The 22692-nt window shown below is 42.2% G+C and overlaps 1 protein-coding gene across 1 annotated transcript in view; it reads right to left on the bottom strand.

Moving 5' to 3' along the window:
- Nucleotides 1–4285: 4285 nt before the first annotated feature.
- The window catches only part of LOC120055970 (arf-GAP with GTPase, ANK repeat and PH domain-containing protein 3-like), a 247314-nt gene continuing 228907 nt past the window's right edge, over nt 4286–22692 (bottom strand). The window contains exons 17-18 of the mRNA XM_039004066.1: nt 7007–7262; nt 4286–6685 (exon numbers count right to left, since the gene is read on the bottom strand). Coding sequence (XP_038859994.1) covers nt 6449–6685; nt 7007–7262 — 493 coding nt within the window. The 3' untranslated portion in view covers nt 4286–6448. The remainder of the gene's footprint in view (nt 6686–7006; nt 7263–22692) is intronic.

The following is a 22692-nucleotide window of genomic DNA, read 5'->3' as shown; positions in this document are numbered from 1 at the left end:
GTGGTAAAAGCATCTACTTTCTTTTTCCTATAGAAATAACAGCATTCTCCATGCACTGTAATTTATACATTGATAAGAGCTATTGATTAGAGCTAGGTAAATTAGTCATCCGTTTGGAGAACAGGATTGTAAATAAACTTCCTTATGATCCTTCGAGACGAATGTGGAACCACTCATATGGAAGCAAACTAAAAATCATATCAACATGACATGTATTGCGACCCCTATTCCACAGTGAAGTAGGCTATAAATAGCTGTGCCCTCAATTTGCATGGATGAAATTTGGAGACCCAAGTAATAGGCTTCTGTAGGGCTGAACCTGCCGAGTTGATGTATGTGCTTTAGAATGTTTTAATTATATGCCCGGGCTTTTCTCAGTTTTATTTAACAATTTGTATTATGTTAAATATTAGCCACTAACGGGAGCCACCGTCCGTAATACCTACATACATTTATAACTGTCACTTTAGTGTTCGTTTGTTGCTTAGATTTTGCATCATTCCGTTCCGTTGACCTTTCTTTCCTCTGTCACATCTGTGTAAATTGTTCCTGAGGGTCGCTAGCAGTAGTGGATCATATTTGGCTAACGTTATGCAATAATTTTGTACATGTAGCCTATTTGAATCATTATGGAACTCAGACCACACGTAGCAGGTTAAACTTGGAGCACGGTTCACGACTAATGGACCGATTTCATACAGTTCCATGATTAGTGAGGGTTGATTTATAGGACTATTGTTCAATACTTAGTGTCTTTCAGTACAGTACTTTCCTAACCCTAAAATGTACCTAAATCATCTACAAAATCAGAGTATTTTTACATCTACCAGTTGGTGCTGAAATGGAGACTAATATGCATATATTTAGATGGATTTCTTTCATTGATCCCTATTTTCTTAACCCGTTCTCTCAATGTAATCTGTCAACAAAATTCTAATTAAAGGTACACCGTATTTAAAGGGATGGCTTAAGATAAATGTACTATTGAAAGAAAATCCTACAGAGAAAATGTGTTGGTCAGAAAGTGGGCGATTGAATTACATGTACAGTATTCAGCACGCAAGGGAACTATGCCTGCAAAGCCCATCGCACACCGGCATAAGGTAAATCTGAATACCAACTACTGAGAAGTGCGTAGGAAAGTTGTGCATAGGAAAGGCGTTCATTTCCTAAGTCGGAATCGGCCCCCTTGTGAGTAGGTAGTGCAACACTTTACAGGAGATTTTGAATGAATGTTTTCAAATATGTTCTCGTCAGATGTTTGTGTAGCCATCCATCAGAGGAAAACCCTCCTCTGCAATCTGGGAGGTGATTTGTCTGAGCCAAGGTGGGCGGCACAGAACACTCCTCAGTGTTTAGCTAACTCCTATGCAATAACAAAACAGGGTTCTGTTCAGTAGGGAGAAAACGTTTTGAAATTAAGTGAAACGAGGAGGTACTATCTGAAATTATCCAATTAGAAGACAGATTTTCGTGTTCACTTGTCTGTATTGCCTTTCCTTAGCAAGTCACAGTATTGACTCATATTGTATAAGCTACTTTCTCAACTACGTGTGTGTGTGTGGTTGTGTGTGTGCGTGTGCGCGCTTGAGCATGCACGTGTGGTTGTATCACCATCTCAGTCTTTAAAGAAGAAAAGAAAGGCATGTAATAAGAGACAACAGAAGAGAAAACAGAGTTGGGGGAAGCGCAGAGCTGCCTGTATTTGCTGATAGCAGATTAGCTGAAAATATGGAGTAGATTAGTGGTGTGCTTTGACTCCTCTTGACACAGACCTTTCACTTTCTCCCTCCCGTCACGCTGCCTGACACTAAGCCTGGCTCTTTCTCTTAATTCTCCTTACCTGGAGGCTATTGGGACTGTTAATGGGGGGAGGGGGGGGGGGCACATGAGCAGGAAGTGGAGGGGTAGAGGGTGTAACTCACTTAGCCAAAGGACTGGCATAGGAAGGAAGCATCTGAGCTCTGCCACGTTCTGGTACACCTGAAACATAATTGTAACAATGGTATACACACTGATAACAATTGTACACACACGGGTGTAAAGTACTTAAGTAAAAAATACTTTAAAGTACTACTTAAGTAGTACTTTTATATTTATATTTTTGACCACTTTTACCTGACTAAAGAAAATAATGTACTTTTAACTCCATACATTCTCTCTGACAACCTATAGTACTCGTTACATTTTGAATGCTTAACAGGACAGGAAAATGGTCCAATTCACGTATTTATCAAGAGAACATCCTGATCATCCCTACTGTCAACCGCCTGTGTGATATACTGATATGGGGGACTCACTAAACACAAATGCTTCATTTGTAAATTATGTCTGAGTGTTGGAGTGTGCCCCTAACTGTCTGTAAATAAAGAAAAAACAAATAAATGGTGTCGTCTGGTTTGCCTAATATGAGGAATTTGTCATGATTTATGCTTTTACTTTTGATACTTAAGTGTATTTTAGCAATTACATTTACTTTTACTGAAGTAATATTTTACTGGGTGACTTTCACTTTTACTTGAGTCATTTTCTATTAAGGTATCTTTACTTTTACTCAAGTATGACAATTGGGTACTTTTTCAACCACTATTCAACACAATACACACCAATGGGCCATCCTCAGTGCCCCAACACTAATGCTCATTTGAAACACACCAACACAAGTGGGTTGTCTTCCCCTTCTAACTTCAATGGATCTGACTGATTGAGGCTGGCTAATGATCCTATATCCATGACTTGTATACTGTAGAATAATACTTTTAAATGTATTAAACCTGGATATTGAGACAGAATGTCATATATTGGCACATCACAGTATATCACACAGGCGGTTCAGATAGGAAGTGCCGTTAAGAAAATGGAGGACTTGTGTAAGACGGGAGTTTTCAATGTTGCCTTGGGAGTGGCACCATGTTTTAAGAGTGGTTACAATGTAAGCTTGTGCCTCACATGTTGCTAGTACATACATACATACATACATACATACATACATACATACATACATACATACATACATACATACATACATACATACATACATACATACATACATACATACATACATACATACATACATACATACATACATACATACATACATACATACATACAAATATACATACATCACTTACACAAGTCATTTAAAGAAGATACAATGAGAGATGCAAAGAGAGAGACACATTTTATATTTTTTGTTATTTCCCAAATCCAGGAAAGGCTACATTGTTTTATTGGAGTGTTTGAATAGTTCAACAGTCAGCCAAGCGTCCAAGCACGCTGCAAGTAACTCTTTAGCTTTGACCTTTGTTTCACATTCTAAACGTAAACAGAGAAGAAAAAAAATCACGGGAAAACAAAAAAACTATATTTACATACTGCATTATAAATATGTCAAATGTACATCATTATACACAGAGTACCTCAAATGGTCAGATAATGTAGATACATTGAGACCAAAGTACCTAAAAATATGCTTAAAAACAAAGAGGAAAAATTTAACAAGATATAAAAATAGGGTTGACAAGTCAAAAAGAGTGACCGGAAACTCAAATCTTTTCAATTGTTTGTCTGGAAGCTTGTCTGGTCATAGAGGATCTTGGACCCATATCTACAGTACATCCTGGGTGTGTCCGAAATGGTAATTAACCTTCTCCCTTATAGAGCACTACTTTTGACCAGGTCACGCATTGAGCTCTGATCAAACAGAGTGCACTATTTAGGGAATAGGGTGCCATGTCAGAACAGCCTGTCTTTGGGGGAAAACACTTTGCTTAGAATGAATAATGGTTATAGTCAGGCAACATTAAGAGCAGTGGGGAAGGGAAATATTACAAGAGTGAAAAAGGTACGATGGCATCAGGTAAGTATATACCGTAAACTATAAGAAATAATCTACTGCCGTATATCAGACATACTTGGAAATTTACTCAAAAATGAATTTAATTAAGTTGGTGCCATGGTGGTTTATACACATACTGTACACCTAAGGAAAAAAACAACTTGTCAATGTACCGTTATAACTTAAGGCTGTCTACAAGCTCTGTTGACCGTCAGTCTAAATGTCATTTGGTTGAATCTGAGGGCCAGTTCAGGACAACAGGGATGAAAGTGTATCCTGTATTTTACAGGTTATTCCTGATTGACCACATCTGGATTAAAAAAATTATTTAACCTTTATTTAACTAGGCAAGTCAGTTAAGAACAATTCTTATTTACAATGATGGCCTACCCCGGCCAAACCCAGACTATGCTGGGCCAATTGTGCGCCACCCTATGGGACTCCCAATCACGGTCGGATGTGATACAGCCTGGAATCGAACCAGGGACTGTAGTGACGCATCGTGCACTGAGATGCAGTGCCTTAGACCACTGCGCTACTCAGGAGCCCCATTGATATTCTGTGAGCTTCAATAAACTACAAATACAGAGGGAATACACCGAGCCAAGCTGGTTTAAATGATGTAATTCCAACCAGTTTACAACCAAATTGTAATATGGTTATACTGATATAATTCCAACCAGTTATGCCCGCTGGGAATCAACAAAACCATGTAGATGAAGTACCAGGGTTAATATGAAGAGCCTTTGCCCTGTAAACATAAACACCGCCATAGTAAAACTAAAGACCAGAAAACAGGGTTTTAATTTCAATCCTTAAAACAGCGGAAGAGCGAGGAAAAATACATGTCTCTATAGACTTTATGCCAATCTCACTTGAATATTCCTGTGGTCAAAGCCCTTCCTACTTTATCTTGTCTTGTCCTAAAACTGATATATACATATGATTTTATCATGAAGAATTACCATAGTGTCTCAAGTCATCGCAGCTTTTCTCTTCATCCCTTCTTGACCCGTTCAGTCACCATCTCCACAGTTTGACACTTGAATGTACTTGGTTAGGTCCATTGAGTAAGGATGGTTGGTTAAAGTCACGTCAGTTGGAGAGGAAATTACGACTCCAGAAGTCAAAGTTAATCCACAATGTTTCAGGATAAATCTTATAGGAGGAAGAGCTACTTTAGGTCTGTACACTTGAAAACATATTTTAGTCAAACAACTATAAATGTTAACCTTTTCTCCCAATGGTGTCCTTACACAGATTTACTCAATCACTTGCTCTCTCTCTTTCACTCACACACTCATACATAAGCACACGCACGCGCACACACACACACATACCACATAGTTCACAGCAACAACAGAAGAAATAGTATCATGAGTATCAATATACAGGGCCTTCGGCCACAGGAGGTGAACAGATATTCCATTACGCCTGTAGTAGTTAGAAAATTGGGTTAGGATATGTGATGTGTCAAGTAATTATCAACACTCTTCAACCCGTTCAGAAATTACTCCAACAAAGATGTCTTAATGATATAATTTCCTTCCTTCAATCATCCCTGTGAAAGATTTCTGATTGAAGAGGAATCTTTACAAAAAACATTCGGCCCGGTGCTCATAAAACAGACCCATCAATTCCCTTATAATGATGGATGATTTGTAAGGGCAACAAATGAATCACTTTACTATCTCCCAAAATTCTCCCATTGTGCAATAATTTCTTAAATCTCAAATTGTGGTTTAAACCTTTTGCCCCTAAGTAAAGTATTTCAATCATTTTCGATCTTCCATGTAGACATGCTTTTGTACATGAATGGCATGTCAAGAGTTTGATAGCTTAATAGTACCAATAATAACTGGGTCAAATAGAACCTTAATAATTGTGATATTGGTGGGACATGGATTATGGAGGACCTTGCGTGTCGTAAACTCTATTACATTATCGATATTAATAGTTTCTTTCCTGTATGACTATGCATGGTATCACTTACCATGCGCTGTGCATCCAACATAGAAGTTCCTTTTGAGTATCTAATGCAAGATGTTACGAAGGTGTTCATCTTTCTCCATGTAGGCATGGAAGCATGAATGGATGGAATTAGTCATTTCATATAACAGTCGAATAAAAACCCAGTCTGGCTCCAACAGATGAAGACCTGAAAGGAAATGTTTTAGTACAGAGTGGGGAGAGGTGAATGCCAAAAACACAAAGAAATCTTGAGCCATTAATTTGGTTGATGCTTAATAACAATAACAAGCTTTAAAGCTGATCATGAACGTTTCTGACAGAGATGCACCTCTGTGGTGATGATATGAGAAAAACAACAAAACAAATACAATATACAATGTCCACCAGCTAAGCACCTCTCTCAGTGTCGTGGAATATCTCTATCCTGTCCATTGCGCCAACAACAACAAAACTCCACTGTCAGTTACTCAGTCTAGGTTACACAATATGAAGTAGAGTAAGAGGAGAATGAGGACTGGGCGCTGGGAAAGTAGTACGATCACTGGGTAGTCTATGGGGACACAGTATGTGTATGTTCAGGGGCCTTGGTGATCCGTGAGTCCGGTCAGATCCACTCCTGGGATCTGGGATCTCCACTCCTTACATGATACTGACACTGCGGTTGAGTTCACCGAGGGCGTTGTTATTGTTGACGTTAGGGTTAGGGTTAACATCGGGGTTTCTGCGGCTCATTTTAGGTGTGGTCAGGCTGCTGACGGGGTCATTGGGGCAGCCGTGCTGGAGCAGGATGTCAGAACACTCCTGGCTTCCTGCCCGCCGGGCGCAGGACAGCGGCGTCTGGCCGCGCGCGTCCCGACTCTTCACATCCACACCATACTGAGGGAACAGAGGAGAAGTGTGAGGAGGAGGAGGAGGAGGAGGAGGAGGAGGAGAAGAAGTGGACTGGACAGAGAGAGGTGTAGTTGACATTGTGTTCTAGCTAGTTCAGTATATTGTTTGATTCTCACAAAGCACTCCATTTTCATCCACAGCCAAAGAGTTTTTCCTGGTCATGTCACATGCTCAGAACATACTCCTGGCCCTGACCATAACATTTCCCCCATCTATTTAACTCATTCAACCTTTATTCAACCAAGAAGATAATTCATCTTTAATCAAGGTTGAAAACAATCCTCTCTCGAAGCCCAACCTACTCACCCAGATGAGAAGCTGGGTGATGACCACATTGGCCATTGCGCAGGACAGGTGCAGGGCAGTGCGTCCGTCCCCGTCCCCGTACGTCTCGTTGACCTCCTCCTTGGTGCCGTGGGCCAGCAGCAGCACCACCAGCCTCAGGTCGTCCTCCACCACAGCCCGAAGCAGCTGCTGCCCCAGGGGCACGTCCGACTGGGGGACATCCATAACGAACAGCTTCTGTTCATACTTTGCCCGGATCCAACGCTCCCTCTCCTCCCTGGGGTAGGACACAGAGAGATGACATCGGGGGTTAAAGAGGGTCAGTGAGGTTACAGAGGATCGAAAAACAAGGAACAATAATACAAATGTGTCCAGATCTCTCTATTGAGGCTTACATCAAATTGTAGTGATTTGCTTTTTATTTTTTATTTTTTACATTTTATGAAAGTACAGACTCCGTCTTCAAAGTGGTATATCATACACTGTAGTTGGAGGAAAGTTATGCTGCTTTAAAAGTTGATAAACTTGTTATCCCACTTAAGAGACAAGTAGGAGAAAATGCCCTTCGAAAGTTTTGATGAGATTTTCACACTTCCTAGAGAGCTCTTCTTTGTTTAAGCCCATTCAGCATCGCTCACACCCTCTTGAACTTTAGCCTCACCCACCCACACATGTAAACGCATGTGAGTCAGCATTGGATTGTCCTCCAGAAAGCAGTCTCTCTACTTAAACCCAGCTAAATTCAGGGCAACAATATTTTTGAGAGCTGTAGCAACACTTTTGCAGTGCATATTTCCAAAAATGTGCGGTAGCAAAGATGATCTATATTCTGACCAGGGAAGCCTCCATTCTGTTATAGACAGAATTCTGTGACAAACCAATCATCTTTCGGCATGTCCAACCACTCCATTATCTCAGCCAATCATGACTAGCCAGGAAGGATCCTTTCTTTCTCCCTGTATAGCTCAGTACTCTCTCCTTGACTAAACTAGGCTCATCATTTCACATTGTTATTCCTATTTACAGATGCCATACTCAGATGCCATAGAGTATGTAATTAAGGCACATGAATGTTCACATGTTCAAAAAGGCATTTCTGATTGAAACAATTATAATAATTCAAAATGGGATTTTCAATTAAATAACTAGATATTTGTATTATAAAGCTATGATAAGCCTTCATAAAAAGACCTTCTTTGATCGTGTGGGTTGGGGTCGAAGGATATGCTGGCAGGCTTTAGAGCAACTGCATTTCGCAGCACTCATAGAGCCTAGACCACATCCGACCACTGCAGTGGGATGTCTTATTAAGATCAATCCTAACCCTCACTCCATTGTCTCAAGCATGTATTTTCTCTAATATGAAGCCTAGTGTAGCCTCTGAGTGTCAGGACACTGACGATGGAAGGGCTCAGTGGAGGGGTCAGATGCTGAAACTGTATCCCACCTCCACTGATAATCGTCTGCAGCAGGAGGGTTACAGTCTAGCCAGCTATCTAAAGGTTACACATTGTGAACAGCATGTCTGCTGTGGACAATACAGGACAGGAGGAGAGGGGGACATGTTTTTATCAGCGCTGTCAGCCGTCAGTCTGAACTGGATAACTGGTGGAACCCCCACAAAGGAGGCAACCAGCGCCTGGGCCCTGGCCTCCCCTGGGGTGCCCGGGATGGGAGGCCGATCGATGGGCCTGAATGGCAGTCAGAGAGGGGGACTGGAGCTGAGGTTGGGGCTCCTTCAGTTATAGAGCCAGAGAATGGAGAAGGGAAGAGGAGGGCTACATCTCCCTCCATTCACTGCCAGTCAGACTTCTATCTCTCTATCACTCTACATCTTCAATCTCGACCCCCCCAGTTCTCTTTTCTCCCTCCCACACACAAACCGTCAAATCATCCCAAAAATTAAAATCAATACAGTGAATAGCTGGGCATGCTCAGTGTGGCTCTGACCCTGCGACCCCGTCGGGCAGAGTGATAAGGGAAGTAGAAAGGGGCTGTTGTTTGGGAGTCTGGGTGAGTGACAGAGAGAAGAGGCTCACACTGATAGGGGCAAACGACTCTGTCGCTGGTTGGAGTGACAAGGATCCCCCAGGACACTGACTGTCTGCTAACCAGTCTGTATGGACACTAACGCCACATCACTCAGCACAAAGTCAGTCACTAGGCCTAGATAGCAGTCTAATTCACCTCAATCACAAATAGCTTGTGGCAATGCGCCGTGATAGAATGACGCCATCTGTCGGAAGACAATGTTTAATTGCTAAATTGTAATTATTTCGCCACTGTGGCCTATTTATTGCCTTACCTCCCTAATCTTACTACATTTGCACACACTGTATATAGACTTTTCTATTGTGTTATTGACTGTATGATTGTTTATCCCATGTGTAACTGTGTTGTTTGTGTCGCAATGCTTTGCTCTATGTTGACCAGGTCGCAGTTGTAAATGAGAACTTGTTCTCAACTGGCCTACCTGGTTAAATAAAAATAAAAACGTTTTAAAAAATCTGCCAGGCCCACTATACACAGCACTCCATTTCAGCAGCTTCAGCCTTAACTACAGGGGCGAATTAGCCTCTATTCTCTACTGACGGGCCTGGCCCACCATACAGCTGCCTTTGTCAGCCTCCGCAAAGAATTTGATGAACTGCTAAAGCCACTCAGCCTGGCAGATAAAAGAGTCACCCTGAACTCTCTCACTGTCCTTTACTCATTAAAGGATTGCTAATTGCACTGACAGAACAGAAATTGTTTTATGTTGAGTGCAGGGTCCATTAACACTTCACTTAAAGCCTGCATACATGCTTAGGCTATAACAAGTTATAAAGCATTATACCTCAACGGTTTAAGTTAAGTTTTACTAGTTCTTACGCAATTCTTCAAATTAGCTCAGTGCTACAGGAATAGCACTAAACTTGCCTTATGACTTCCTATAGTGATCATTCAAAAACGAAAAAAGGACATTTTCTTAAGGATGGGGGTGCTATGAAAGCAACAATGTAACCCTAATGGCAGGAGATTGGAGCGATGTAAGCCCTCCATCAAACCCTAGTCTGTCATTATATATGGACAAGGCTATTAGAAGATCAATGGGAACACAGAACCAGTGGATTGCTCTGGGTAGGAGGCTGACAGGCCATCCCACCCCCCTGGTTTCCACTTTCCACCACAGGAACCAAGGCCGAAGATCAAGTAAGTGTGAAAACTTCATGAATATCTGATCGATTTTGGGTAATTGTCTGAACAAATATACTACCAAATTTTCTTTGGGTAAATTATGAATTTGTGATGAAGTCAAACAGAGTGGTTGGTCAAAGTTTTCTTCTGAGAGCTAACCCACTGAATGAATGCCAGATCGGGGGAGGAGAACACAGTGAATTGACATGAGCTAAATGAGGCAGAAAGTTAGCGCCAGGACGTGAAACAAAAAGGCTGAGAACCATTAACAAGATGTCAACGTATTCACAAAGCAGTCTCAAAGTACAAGAGCTGATCTGGAATCAGGTCCTCCCCTGTAGAATCTTGTTCATTATGATCTAAAAGGCAAAACTGATCCTATAGCCTCTTTGTGAATACAGGCCTTGAAGCCACAAAATCAGCCTAACATATTTCCAAAAAGACCTCAATCCCAGTACTTCAGGTCCAAATGCAACCACACTAGTACTTTAAAGAGTTCTGTTCAAGAAAATGGAAAGCACCCGGCCAGACCAGTGGTGGGGACTCAAATTCCTTAGCTGCTACACCACTTGAAAGGTAGAGTGTGAAAGGAAGTGAAATGGTAATCCCGCCTCCGTCTTTTGTTTGAAATAGAACAACAATCCAAACAGAGGTAGGGTTTAGTCAGTCAGGGGGAAAGCCGAGACCCTTGAAAAGGACACTTCCTCTCTGCAGGAGGAAGAAAAATAAAATCAGCAGATTTAGCATGTCAAAGAGGGAGGAGAAAATAGAGGGAGAAAGAGAGGAGATAGAGAGTGAACTTTCTCAGCAGGGCATGATATTCAGGAAATCAAGCCAATCGTTACCTTTGACTGACACACACACACACACACACACACACACACACACATATACATATACACATACACATACACATACACACACACACACACACACACACACACACACACACACACACACACACACACACACACACACACACAGCTTTCCCCACATTTGCGCAAATACAATACTCACACCAAATTCCTCTGTTGCTTTGGGGACAGAGGAGACTTGTAGAAAAGAGAGTGAGAGCAAAGACCTCAATGAAAACCTCTGATTTTGTCTCTATCAATGATAAAGCATTAGTGCTTGGTGCGGCATTCATTTCCTCAGTCATTAAGTGTTATATCAAATCAAATCAAATTTTATTTGTCACATACACATGGTTAGCAGATGTTAATGCGAGTATAGCAAAATGCTTGTGCTTCTAGTTCCGACAATGCAGTAATAACCAACGAGTAATCTAACCTAACAATTCCACAACTACTACCTTATACACACAAGTGTAAAGCGATAAAGAATATGTACATAAAGATATATGAATGAGTGATGGTACAGAACGGCATAGGCAAGATGCAGTAGATGGTATAGAGTACAGTATATACATATGAGATGAGTAATGTAGGGTATATAAACATAAAGTGGCATAGTTCAAAGTGGCTAGTGATACATGTATTACATAAAGATGGCAAGATGCAGTAGATGATATAGAGTACAGTATATGCATATACATATGAGATGAGTAATGTAGGGTATGTAAACATTATATTAAGTGGCATTGTTTAAAGTGGCTAGTGATACATTTTTAAATACATTTCCATCAATTCCCATTATTAAAGTGGCTGGAGTTGAGTCAGTATGTTGGCAGCGGCCACTAAATGTTAGTGGTGGCTGTTTAACAGTCTGATGGCCTTGAGATAGAAGCTGTTTTTCAGTCTCTCGGTCCCTGCTTTGATGCACCTGTACTGACCTCGCCTTCTGGATGATAGCGGGGTGAACAGGCAGTGGCTCGGGTGGTTGTTGTCCTTGATGATCTTTATGGCCTTCCTGTGACATCGGGTGGTGTAGGTGTCCTGGAGGGCAGGTAGTTTGCCCCCGGTGATGCGTTGTGCAGACCTCACTACCCTCTGGAGAGCCTTACGGTTGTGGGCGGAGCAGTTGCCGTACCAGGCGGTGATACAGCCCGACAGGATGCTCTCGATTGTGCATCTGTAGAAGTTTGTGAGTGCTTTTGGTGACAAGCTGAATTTCTTCAGCCTCCTGAGGTTGAAGAGGCGCTGCTGCGCCTTCTTCACAACGCTGTCTGTGTGGGTGGACCAATTCAGTTTGTCCGTGATGTGTACACCGAGGAACTTAAAACTTACTACCCTCTCCACTACTGTCCCGTCGATGTGGATAGGGGGGTGCTCCTTCTGCTGTTTCCTGAAGTCCACAATCATCTCCTTTGTTTTGTTGATGTTGAGTGTGAGGTTATTTTCCTGACACCACACTCCGAGGGCCCTCACCTCCTCCCTGTAGGTCGTCTCGTCGTTGTTGGTAATCAAGCCTACCACAGTAGTGTCGTCCGCGAACTTGATGATTGAGTTGGAGGCGTGCATGGCCACGCAGTCGTGGATGAACAGGGAGTACAGGAGAGGGCTCAGAACGCACCCTTGTGGGGCCCCAGTGTTGAGGATCAGCGGGGTGGAGATGTTGTTCACCACCTGGGGGCGGCCCGTCAGGAAGTCCAGTACCCAGTTGCACAGGGCGGGGTCGAGACCCAGGGTCTCGAGCTTGATGACGAGTTTGGAGGGTACTATGGTGTTAAATGCTGAGCTGTAGTCGATGAACAGCATTCTCACATAGGTATTCCTCTTGTCCAGATGGGTTAGGGCAGTGTGCAGTGTGGTTGCGATTGCGTCGTCTGTGGACCTGTGTGCAGTGATGATAGTTTATTTACCTTATAGCTGACCTTTGTTTCAAAAGTTTAGTCTAAAGTCACAGAGGGTCTCTCATAAGACCAAAATAAACGGTACAATAGGATGTTAGATTCTGCTTGTTAGTTCCTGAGCTGAGCAAAGGATTCTGACCTCCACATAATTAAGTGGCAAATGGCGGAATGATTCTCCTCAAACCAGCCCACAGAGTCAACAACACATGACTGGATCCACATAAAGGGGAACAAACAAGGATAATTAGTCAAGCTCCAAAGACAAAGCCAAATAGGGATTTATTGGGGGAAAGAGACTGAGGCAGATGGGGTGGGACCATGGTAGCATTGTGTAAAGTGTCAGTGAATAGGCAAGACCAGAGAATGACCAATCCAGGCCTCCTCTAATAAAGGTACCATTGATTGGTCCACACATTAAGGGAGGAATCAGGATGCCCCCCCCCCCCCCCCCCCCCCAAACAATCTGGGTAACTCTCCCCACACCCCTCCTCCCTGCTCCTCAACTTTCAAATCAAATAGATGCACAGAGAGAGAAGGAGTGGTGGAGGGGGGGACTAGGCAATCTAAACACCTCTCACAGTGGGAGGGGGCGGCCTGTATAGGAGCGATTCCCATGCAACAGCCGGCAGTTTCACTAACACATATTGAGAGAGAGAGAGAGCGAGAGAGAGGAATGCTATTAGGCCCTAAAGAAAGAGTACACAGAGGCAGAATACCTGACCACTGTGACCCAAAATTAAGGAAAGCTTTAACTATGAACAGACTCAGTGAACATAGCCTTGCTATTGAGAGAGGCCGCTGTAGGCAGACCTGGCTCTTGAGATAAGCTATGTGCACACTGCCCACAAAATTTAGTGGAAACTGAGCTGCACTTCATAACCTTCTGCCAAATGTACGACCATATTAGAGACACATATTTCCCTCAGATTACATAGACCCACAAAGAATTCGAAAACATGTCCAAATTTGATAAACTCCCATATCTATTAGGTGAAATAGCACAGTGTGCAATCACAGTAGCAATATTTGTGACCTGTTGCCACAAGAAAAGGGCAACCAGTGAACAACAAACACCATTGTAAATACATACTATATTTATCTGTCGATTTATTTTCCCTTTCATACTTTTACTTTTTTCTTTTACTTCAAAAGTTTGGATTTGAAATCAAACAATGACTGAGGTTAAAGTGCAGACTGTCAGCTTTAATTTGAGCGTGTTTTCATCCATACAGGGTGAATCGTGTAGAATTTACAGCAGTTTTGTACATAGTCCCCCCATTTTAGGGGAGAAATGGTATTGGGATAAATTCCCTCATATGTCTATTAAAAGTAGTAAACAGTTTAGTATTTGGTTCCATATTCCTAGCACGCAATGATTACATCAAGCTTGTAACTCTAAAAACTTGTTGGATGCACTTGCTGTTTGATTTAGTTGTGTTTCAGATCATTTTGTTCCTAATAGAAATTAATGGTAAATATTTTATTTTATTGTACCATAGGCAAGTCAGTTAAGAACAAATTCTTATTTACAATGACGGCCTAGGAAAAGTGGGTTAACTGCCTAGTTCAGGGACAGAAAGACAGATTTTTACCTTGTCAGCTCGGAGATTTGATCTAGCGGTTACTGGCGCAACGCTCTAACCACTAGGCTACCAGCCGCCCATAATGCATTTACATTTTAGTCATTTAGCAGACGCTCTTATCCAGAGTGATTTACAGTAATGAGTGCATACATTTTTCGTACTTTATAATGGTCCCCCGTGGGGAATCGAACCCACAACCCTGGCATTGCAAGCGCCATACTCTACCAAACGCCACACGGACGATAGTGTCCTTTTAGAGTCACTTTTATTGTAAATAAGAATATAATATGTTTCTAAACATTTCTACATGAATGTGGATGCCATGATTACGGATAATCCTTAATGAATGGTGAATAATGACGAGTGAGAAAGTTACAGACGCACAAATATCACGCTAACCTCCCGTTATTGTAATGGTGAGAGGTTAGCATGTCTTGGGGGTATGATATTTGTGCGTCTGTAACTTTCTCACTCTTCATTATTATTATTATTCACAATTTATTTGGGATTATCTGTAATAATGGTAGCATCCACATTAATGTAGAAGTGTTTAGAAACATATTCTATTCTTATTTACAATAAAAAGTGACTACAAAATGACACAATACATTACTTACCATTCATTTCTATTGCGAACAAAATAATCTGAAACACAACCAAACAAACAGCAAATGCACTCAACAAATTTGTAGAGGCACAAGCTTCTACAAAAAGTCATTGCGTGCTACGAATATGGGACCAAATATGTAACTTTTAACTACTTCAATACACATAATATCTGCGTTTAGTTTTTTTGCCTGTAATTTGTGGAACAATCTGCAGAGTTCAGTGCAGTTACATGTGCTGGTGCCACTCAGGCAGTTTACATGATTGATTGAGGACCTCTATGTAGTTGAATGTGATTGTTTTTTAAAGATGTTTATTTTGTTATTGTGTGCTGAATTATATTGTTTTATACATATATACGTATATTTTATTATTCTGTTTTTATTGTAATGTATACAGGGCTTTCTTGTAAAATAGATTTTTGATCTCAATGTGACTCAATGTTTAAATAAAGGTTAAATAAATAAAAAAATAAGTGAATTTGTCCCAATACTTTTGCTCCCCTAAAATTGTTTGATTTCAAATCCAAACTTTTGGAGTATAGAGCCAAAAGCAGAAAAAATGCCTCACTGTCCCAATAACTACAGAGGGCATTGTATTTGCACATTGCTACAACATTGTCTGTACACAGTAAAAACTGGAGAAAGTAGTCAAATTAAATCATTTTAGAGTGCAATTATTACCAGCGACCGCTAGAGTGGGAGCAAAAATACAGATTAAATTCTATTGGAGTAAAACAGCATGACCACAATCACTAATGTTGGTTAAATTTAGATTTTGCCGTCATTGTCCATTTGCAAGTGTCTCGCGAATGGAAAGAGTAGACAAATCGAGAGCGAGGATCCGCCGAACATCAAAGTCATTCACAGAACCACAGAATTTCTTCATTTCTATACTTAATTAGAATTCCAGGTAAGTTCCCTGTTATTGGTTAACTTTGTGTGCAAATTAAAACTGTTGAGCAACATTACAGCTAGCTAGCATTGTAGTGTAGGCTTACTGTTACTGCACGATTTGCATAGTCAGATGCTAATAGCTAGAGCTAATTAGCTAGCTAGCTACAGTAACATTAAGTTATACCACTTTTAGTGGTTCATGGACAGTATGTACACCCGATGGATCAGTGCATCACCTGTTTTAAATTTTCAACAGAGCGGTATTAGCTATTATCAGTAGCTAGCAGACTTTACTGACTACTGCCAGCAGGTTAGTCAGTGCAACATGTGTTTTACTCTGAAAAGCGAGCTGTTAGCAGACAGTTAGCGGCAGTTGGTCTGTGCTACATGTATGTTTCACTCAAGTTTAGAGCTATGAGACAGTTTTTAGCTGCAGTTTGGTCGGTGTGACACGTGCGTTTTACTCTGAACTTTAGAGCTGTTACCGGTTGACGTTTTTTTGCTGCAGTTTGGTCGGTGCGACACCTGTATTTTACTCTGAACAGAGCTGATGGACAGTTTTAGAGCAGTTTGGTCGATGTGACACGTGCGTTTTACTCTGAACTTTAGAGCTAGACAATTTTTAGCTGCTGTTTGGTCGGTAAGACACGTGCGTTTTACTCTGAAAAGAGAGCTGTTAGTAGACAGTATTTAGCGACAGGCAGGTCGATGCAACACGTGTGTTTTACTCTAAACAGAGCACTGCTCTCTTGTAATTTCTGCAAATTTGTATTAATGCAATTTAAATTAACTTTTTTTTCTTGTCATCAAGGATGCAGGCTGTACGCGTGAAGTACAGGGATTGTCAAAAGTACATTTGCTACGAGGGGCAACTAACCTTCAAATCCTTTTTGGATTGTGGTGAGTGAAAAGTTTCAAATTTCACACAATATCCTATGGAACAACATACTTATACTGACACACTTTAAATAGACTTACCTTATATTTACTGTCAAATTGATTGCCGATTTCCTTGCTGATAATGAATAAAAAGGAAACTTGCGCCTCCCTAAATCACAGATCAGTCAAAGATTGGTTTATGTTTTGGGAGTTGTCTTATTATGCTCATCTGTAGCTGCGCTCATTGTCTTTGCCAGTCATTAATGGTTTTAAATAAGTGATACAACATTTGCATGCCTCTACAATCTCAGTGTTGATAGCTATCTGTGGTGTATTGCTATAATACTCAGACTGCTGTTATAATAATTCAGTACGTGGCAGTAGTAGACAGCCTGTAGACTGCATATCATTGGAATTGACGTGGAAAGGAGCACTAAACAAGTTTTGGGGTTATGATGTTGACCTCTTGATTTCTGTCTTCTGTTCTGGTTTTTCTCTAAAAATACACAACATATTTAATCAATAAGGCTGTGCAATCTTGTTTTGTCTTCACAGTTGCCAATAAATTTGACATTCCAAACTTGGACTTAAAAGTCTATGATGAATCGAAGACTGAAGTTGATGAGGAGGTGTTTGAGTTTCTTCTAAAGAAACAAGACCTTGGTGTGCTGGAGATTTGTTTACCCCAAGACCCAAATCCTGATGGTGAGTTGCTTATTAGCTTAGAGCTTCACATTCATCCATACAGTCCTGGCTAGCCTAACACATGTTCTGAATATGTGAGACAAGCAGATATATCTGCTGATTTCTTTTCTCATTTTGATATTTTAAAATGATCTTTGTTTCTGTGCTCACCTCTCCCACCCCTTTTAGAACAGTAGTGGGCCTAATCAATTCAAAATGTTACATTTTTGCATTCCCTTTGTCATTAACAAAAGTCCTCTAATCATAATAATGGATGTTTCCACCTAAATGTGTTATAATTACAGTGTTAATCACACCAGTTAAATGTTAACATGATTGCTAGATTCGTTGAGCTCCTCTGCAAGCAGCTCCTTATCAAAATACAGTAGAGACAATGAGGGGGACTCCAGTGACACAATTATATTGCAGCAGAGTCCTGCTACAAGAAAGACAGCTAAGGATAATCGTCTATCTCATGTAATACTGAAAATTTCCAGTTTAAACAAATGCCAAACTTGAAGATTGATTGATAAATTACATCAATGAAAGTTGTGAAAGAGTGATCATGGTGTGTTTTATTATACTTGCTATTTCATTGCTGTTTTAAAAGTGTTAGTGTGTTCCTTTTTTAAATTACTCCGACTTAGATGATTGAAGACATTCTGAAGAACAAACCTGGAGGAGAGAGGATCATGAATGAGTATGCTCGGACAAAAAGCCTAACAGATAGCAGAAGACGCGATATGGTCAAGATATTGGTTGCACAAATGACAAGTGAACATGGGTATATGTCATATACTCATTACATACCTTACCACCTAACACAATGTTTAGCAGAAGTTGTGATTTACACATCAATACTTTTGTTTGGAACTCAAACAGTAAAGTGTGTGTGTGTCTAGGGCAAGTCCTTAAGGCGTGTTAAAGAGGACAACGCAAAGGGCATCATTGCCTTGTTCCCATACCTGGCCGATCCTAGGAGCAAGTTTGGTTATGTAAGTACATTAAAAACGAAGTCTAACTTTTTTAACTCTCTGGGACTCTTACACCTTGATTTTTTTTCAGAATGTCAATATTTAAAATGTTGTTTTACTGTTTGGTGATGTTTTTATTTAAACTAAAGATCTGTTAACATGTCTGTATGCCCACCATCTCTGCCGTCTCTCCTAAGCTCAACTCTGGTGGTATAAAAGCCCAGTTAAGTTCTGCACTGCGAGGGTCAGACCTGTTGAAGGAGCAAATCTTCATCTATGGGCGCATCTGTAGTTTTAAGGATAAAAATGTATATGAAGCTATTTTAACCTGCTCACTCAAACCGAATTATACTTTACTTTAGGAGCAGTATTACAATGCAGAAGATGGGAGTGGATATCTAGCATGGAGACTGACATTTGTTCAAAGGGAAGCATCAGAGGGACGACAGAAGACCATGCGTCAGTCACTGACGTGTAAGTGATTTTGATTGTTGTTAGTCTCATTCATGACACATGACCAGAGAATAATTGTATGTGAACATCTGTATAAGCAAGTGTTTCTTAGTCTCTTACCCTTTTAGTATTTCTTAGTATTAATTCTGTTTCTGAGTCAAATAAATCCTACTTTTCATCTGGTGACATAACTGCATGCATGGCCATCCTTGCAGAGTTTCTTATGACACAATACTGTATACTTGTATAGAGCAGACAAACCCAGTAATCTGTAAAAGTTTCACCATGTTACAGGTGGTCCAAAAGCTGATAGACCCCTTCAGAGAGGAAAACTGTCCAACAACAGAAAGCCTGTGTTGTGAGGCCATTGCACTGATGAAGCATAAAGCTGATGAAGCAATTGTAAAGGAGAAGATGAAGTAGACCTTCTACCTATCGCCAAAAGATGGTTCATGACCCAGTGAAGTCCTCTGAAATATTTACAGCTTTTCCAAGATTCCAAGACATAGCATGAATGGTATGTGGATCTTCGACTGCCTTGCCTTGAAACTGTCAGGACAATTGTGTTCTGTTCTACAACAGTCTGATTTGGACTGTGATATATTACATGACGATAGTGCCACACCATAATGTTTACTGTTCTGTCTTGACCGATTCCATCTTGTCTGCAGATTGAGCAAGATTTTAGTCTGATGTTTGGTGATGCAACCTCTGCAAAGTTCCTGGAGAAGTGGCCGACTCTCTACAAGCAGGAAGTCATTGACCAAAGCCGTGGCCTCACACAGACAGGTGACCTGCAAGACCTGGTTCAAAATGCTGAATCCATAACAGAAGTGGAAAATGGTATGCTGGAATAAAATGATTATACTAATGGAAGGGAGCAATATTTTTGAAAGCAAAATGGAATGATGTAACTTTCAGTGAAAATGTGTACTTTCAGGATGGGACAGTGACATGTCATCCATTTTGGTCCTTGTCCACCTTCTGCCACAGTCACCTCATGGCCGCAAGAGACCAGGAAAAATCTCAGCCAGACACGCCAGTGACCACATTGTGAAGTTTATCTAGGTGAGGTTACAGTTGACTGTTCTGTTCCAATTCCTAATCCTAATAACTACTTTTAAGATTAGGGACAAATCATGGTAAGATCATGTGTAGCTGTAATTTACATTTTCCCAAACTGTTTGCGAACAGTGACTAATTTTAATAGCACACTAATGAAGTTCTTGTGTCACAGACTGGGACCAGCATCCAGGGGCATCTGGAGAGAATCATGAAAAGCCTTCAACCCTATCTGCTTGCTGTGGGGACCCAGAGGAGTGTGATTCACAAGTACTTCATTGTGATTGTCAAACATGCAATACCTTGTAAGTCACCAGACATTCTTGCCTGTTTTGATGAGCTTTTCAAAGCTCATTTTGTCTTCGGTACTGTCACGCCCTGACCGTAGATTGCTTTGTATGTTTCTATTTTTTGTTTGGTCAGGGTGTGATGTGGGTGGGCATTCTATGTTTGTATGTGTGGTGTCGCCAGTACGAGCTCATAGCCCGGAGCGCTATAGGCCAGCCCCCCGCAAGTGCCATGCGAGAGTGGGCATCCAGCGAGGGCAGAGTGTGGCAGCTCAGCGTGTTTGGTCTCCGGTACGCCGTTTCAGCCCAGGGTATCCTGCGCCGGCTCTGCGTACTGTGTCTCCGGGGCGCTGGGAGGGTGCATTTCGCCCTATGCCTGCGCTCCGCCCATGCCGGGCGAATGTGGGCATTGAGCCTAAGGGAGAGGTGCGAGTGGTATGCACCAGATCTCCAGTGCTCCCCCACAGCCCGGTTCAACCTGTGCCTGCACTCTGGAGGGTCCGGGCTAAAGTGGTCATCCAGCCTGGAGGAGTGGTGCCAAGGCTGTGCACCAGAGCTCCAGTGCTCCCCCACAGCCCGGTCCATCCGTTGCCTCCTCCACGCACCAGGCCTCCTGTAGGTCTCCCCAGCCTGGTGGGCCCTGTGGCAGCCCCACGCACCAGGTTGTCTCTCTGTCTCCTCCCTCCAGGTTCTCCCTCCAGTCCGGAGCTGCCAGAGCCGCCCGTCAGTCCGGAGCTGCCAGAGCCGCCCGTCAGTCCGGAGCTGCCAGAGCCGCCCGTCAGTCCAGGGCCACCCGTCAGTCCAGAGGCGCCAGAGCCGCTCGTCAGTCTAGAGGCGCCACTCACTCCAGACTCAACCATCAGTCCAGTGGCGTCCTCTAGTCCGGGGTCGGCGCTGAGGGTTCCCGCTCCAGAGGCATTATTAAAGTGGGCCGAGCCAGAAGTGGAGCGGGGTCCACGTCCCTCACCAGAACCGCCACCGCGGAGTAATGCCCACCCAGACCCTCCCCTATAGGTTCAGGTTTTGCGGCCGGAGTCCGCACCTTGGGGGGGTACTGTCATGCCCTGACCGTAGATTGCTTTGTATGTTTCTATGTTTTGTTTGGTCAGGGTGTGATGTGGGTGGGCATTCTATGTTTGTATGTGTAACAGATGTGAAATGGCTAGCTAGTTAGCGGGTACGCGCTACTAGCGTTTCAATCAGTTACGTCACTTGCTCTGAAACCTATTAGTAGTGTTGCCCCTTGCTCTGCAAGGGCCGCGGCCTTTGTGGCGCGATGGGTAACGATGCTTCGTGGGCGACCGTTGTTGATGTGTGCAGAAGGTCCCTGGTTCGCGCCCGTGTCGGGGCGAGGGGACGGTTTAAAGTTATACTGCCTGGTTCGCGCCCGGGTCGGGGCGAGGGGACGTACTAAAGTTATATTGATGCTGTTGACCCGGATCACTGGTTGCTGCGGAAAAGGAGGAGGTTGAAAGGGGGGTGAGTGTAACGGATGTGAAATGGCTAGCTAGTTAGCGGGTACGCGCTACTAGCGTTTCAATCAGTTACGTCACTTGCTCTGAAACCTATTAGTAGTGTTGCCCCTTGCTCTGCAAGGGCCGCGGCTTTTGTGGAGCGATGGATAACGACGCTTCGTGGGTGTCAGTTGTTGATGTGTGCAGAGGGTCCCTGGTTCGTGCCCGTGTCGGGGCGAGGGGACGGTTTAAAGTTATACTGTTACATATGTCTAGGTTTTGTATTTCTATGTTTTGGCCTGGTATGGTTCCCAATCAGGGGCAGCTGTCTATCGTTGTCTCTGATTGAGAACCATACTTAGGTAGACTGTTTTCCCACTGGTAGTTGTGGGTGGTTATTTTCTGTTTAGTGTTTGTTGCACCTGTCAGAACTGTTTCAGTTATTCCTTTTGTTATTTTGTATTTAGTGTTCAGTTTCGAATAAATAATATGAACACGTATCACGCTGCACCTTGGTCCTCACCTTCTTCCAATGAATGCCGTTACAGGTACCTCGTACAACCAGGATCTGGAAAATGTGTACAACTTCTTGCAAACCACAATTTATGAAATTGATGTTGATACCACTAAAGTTAATCTCAGGGTTGCAGAGTTGAGGTCTCGAATGCTGCATTGAGTTACTAAAAGTTTTGAAGTTGCAAACGGTTAAAACGCAGCATAGGAAATAACCTTTTTCATTTCACACATACTTTTTCATATCATTCATCTAAAATGTTGTTTTGCTTGCAAAAGCCCCCAGGGAAATGCTAATTCCTTGACAAAACACTTGAAGTTGGTCCACAGACTTTGTCCAGGAAAGACACTTGGTCTTAAATGCGGTCAGGCTGGTTGTTCACAAGT

This window comes from Salvelinus namaycush, chromosome 11 (assembly GCF_016432855.1).
Source record: "Salvelinus namaycush isolate Seneca chromosome 11, SaNama_1.0, whole genome shotgun sequence".
Classification (NCBI taxonomy): Eukaryota; Metazoa; Chordata; class Actinopteri; order Salmoniformes; family Salmonidae; genus Salvelinus; species Salvelinus namaycush.
The sequence above is the reverse complement of the archived record's forward strand: the minus strand, read 5'-3'. Positions and strand labels throughout refer to the sequence as shown.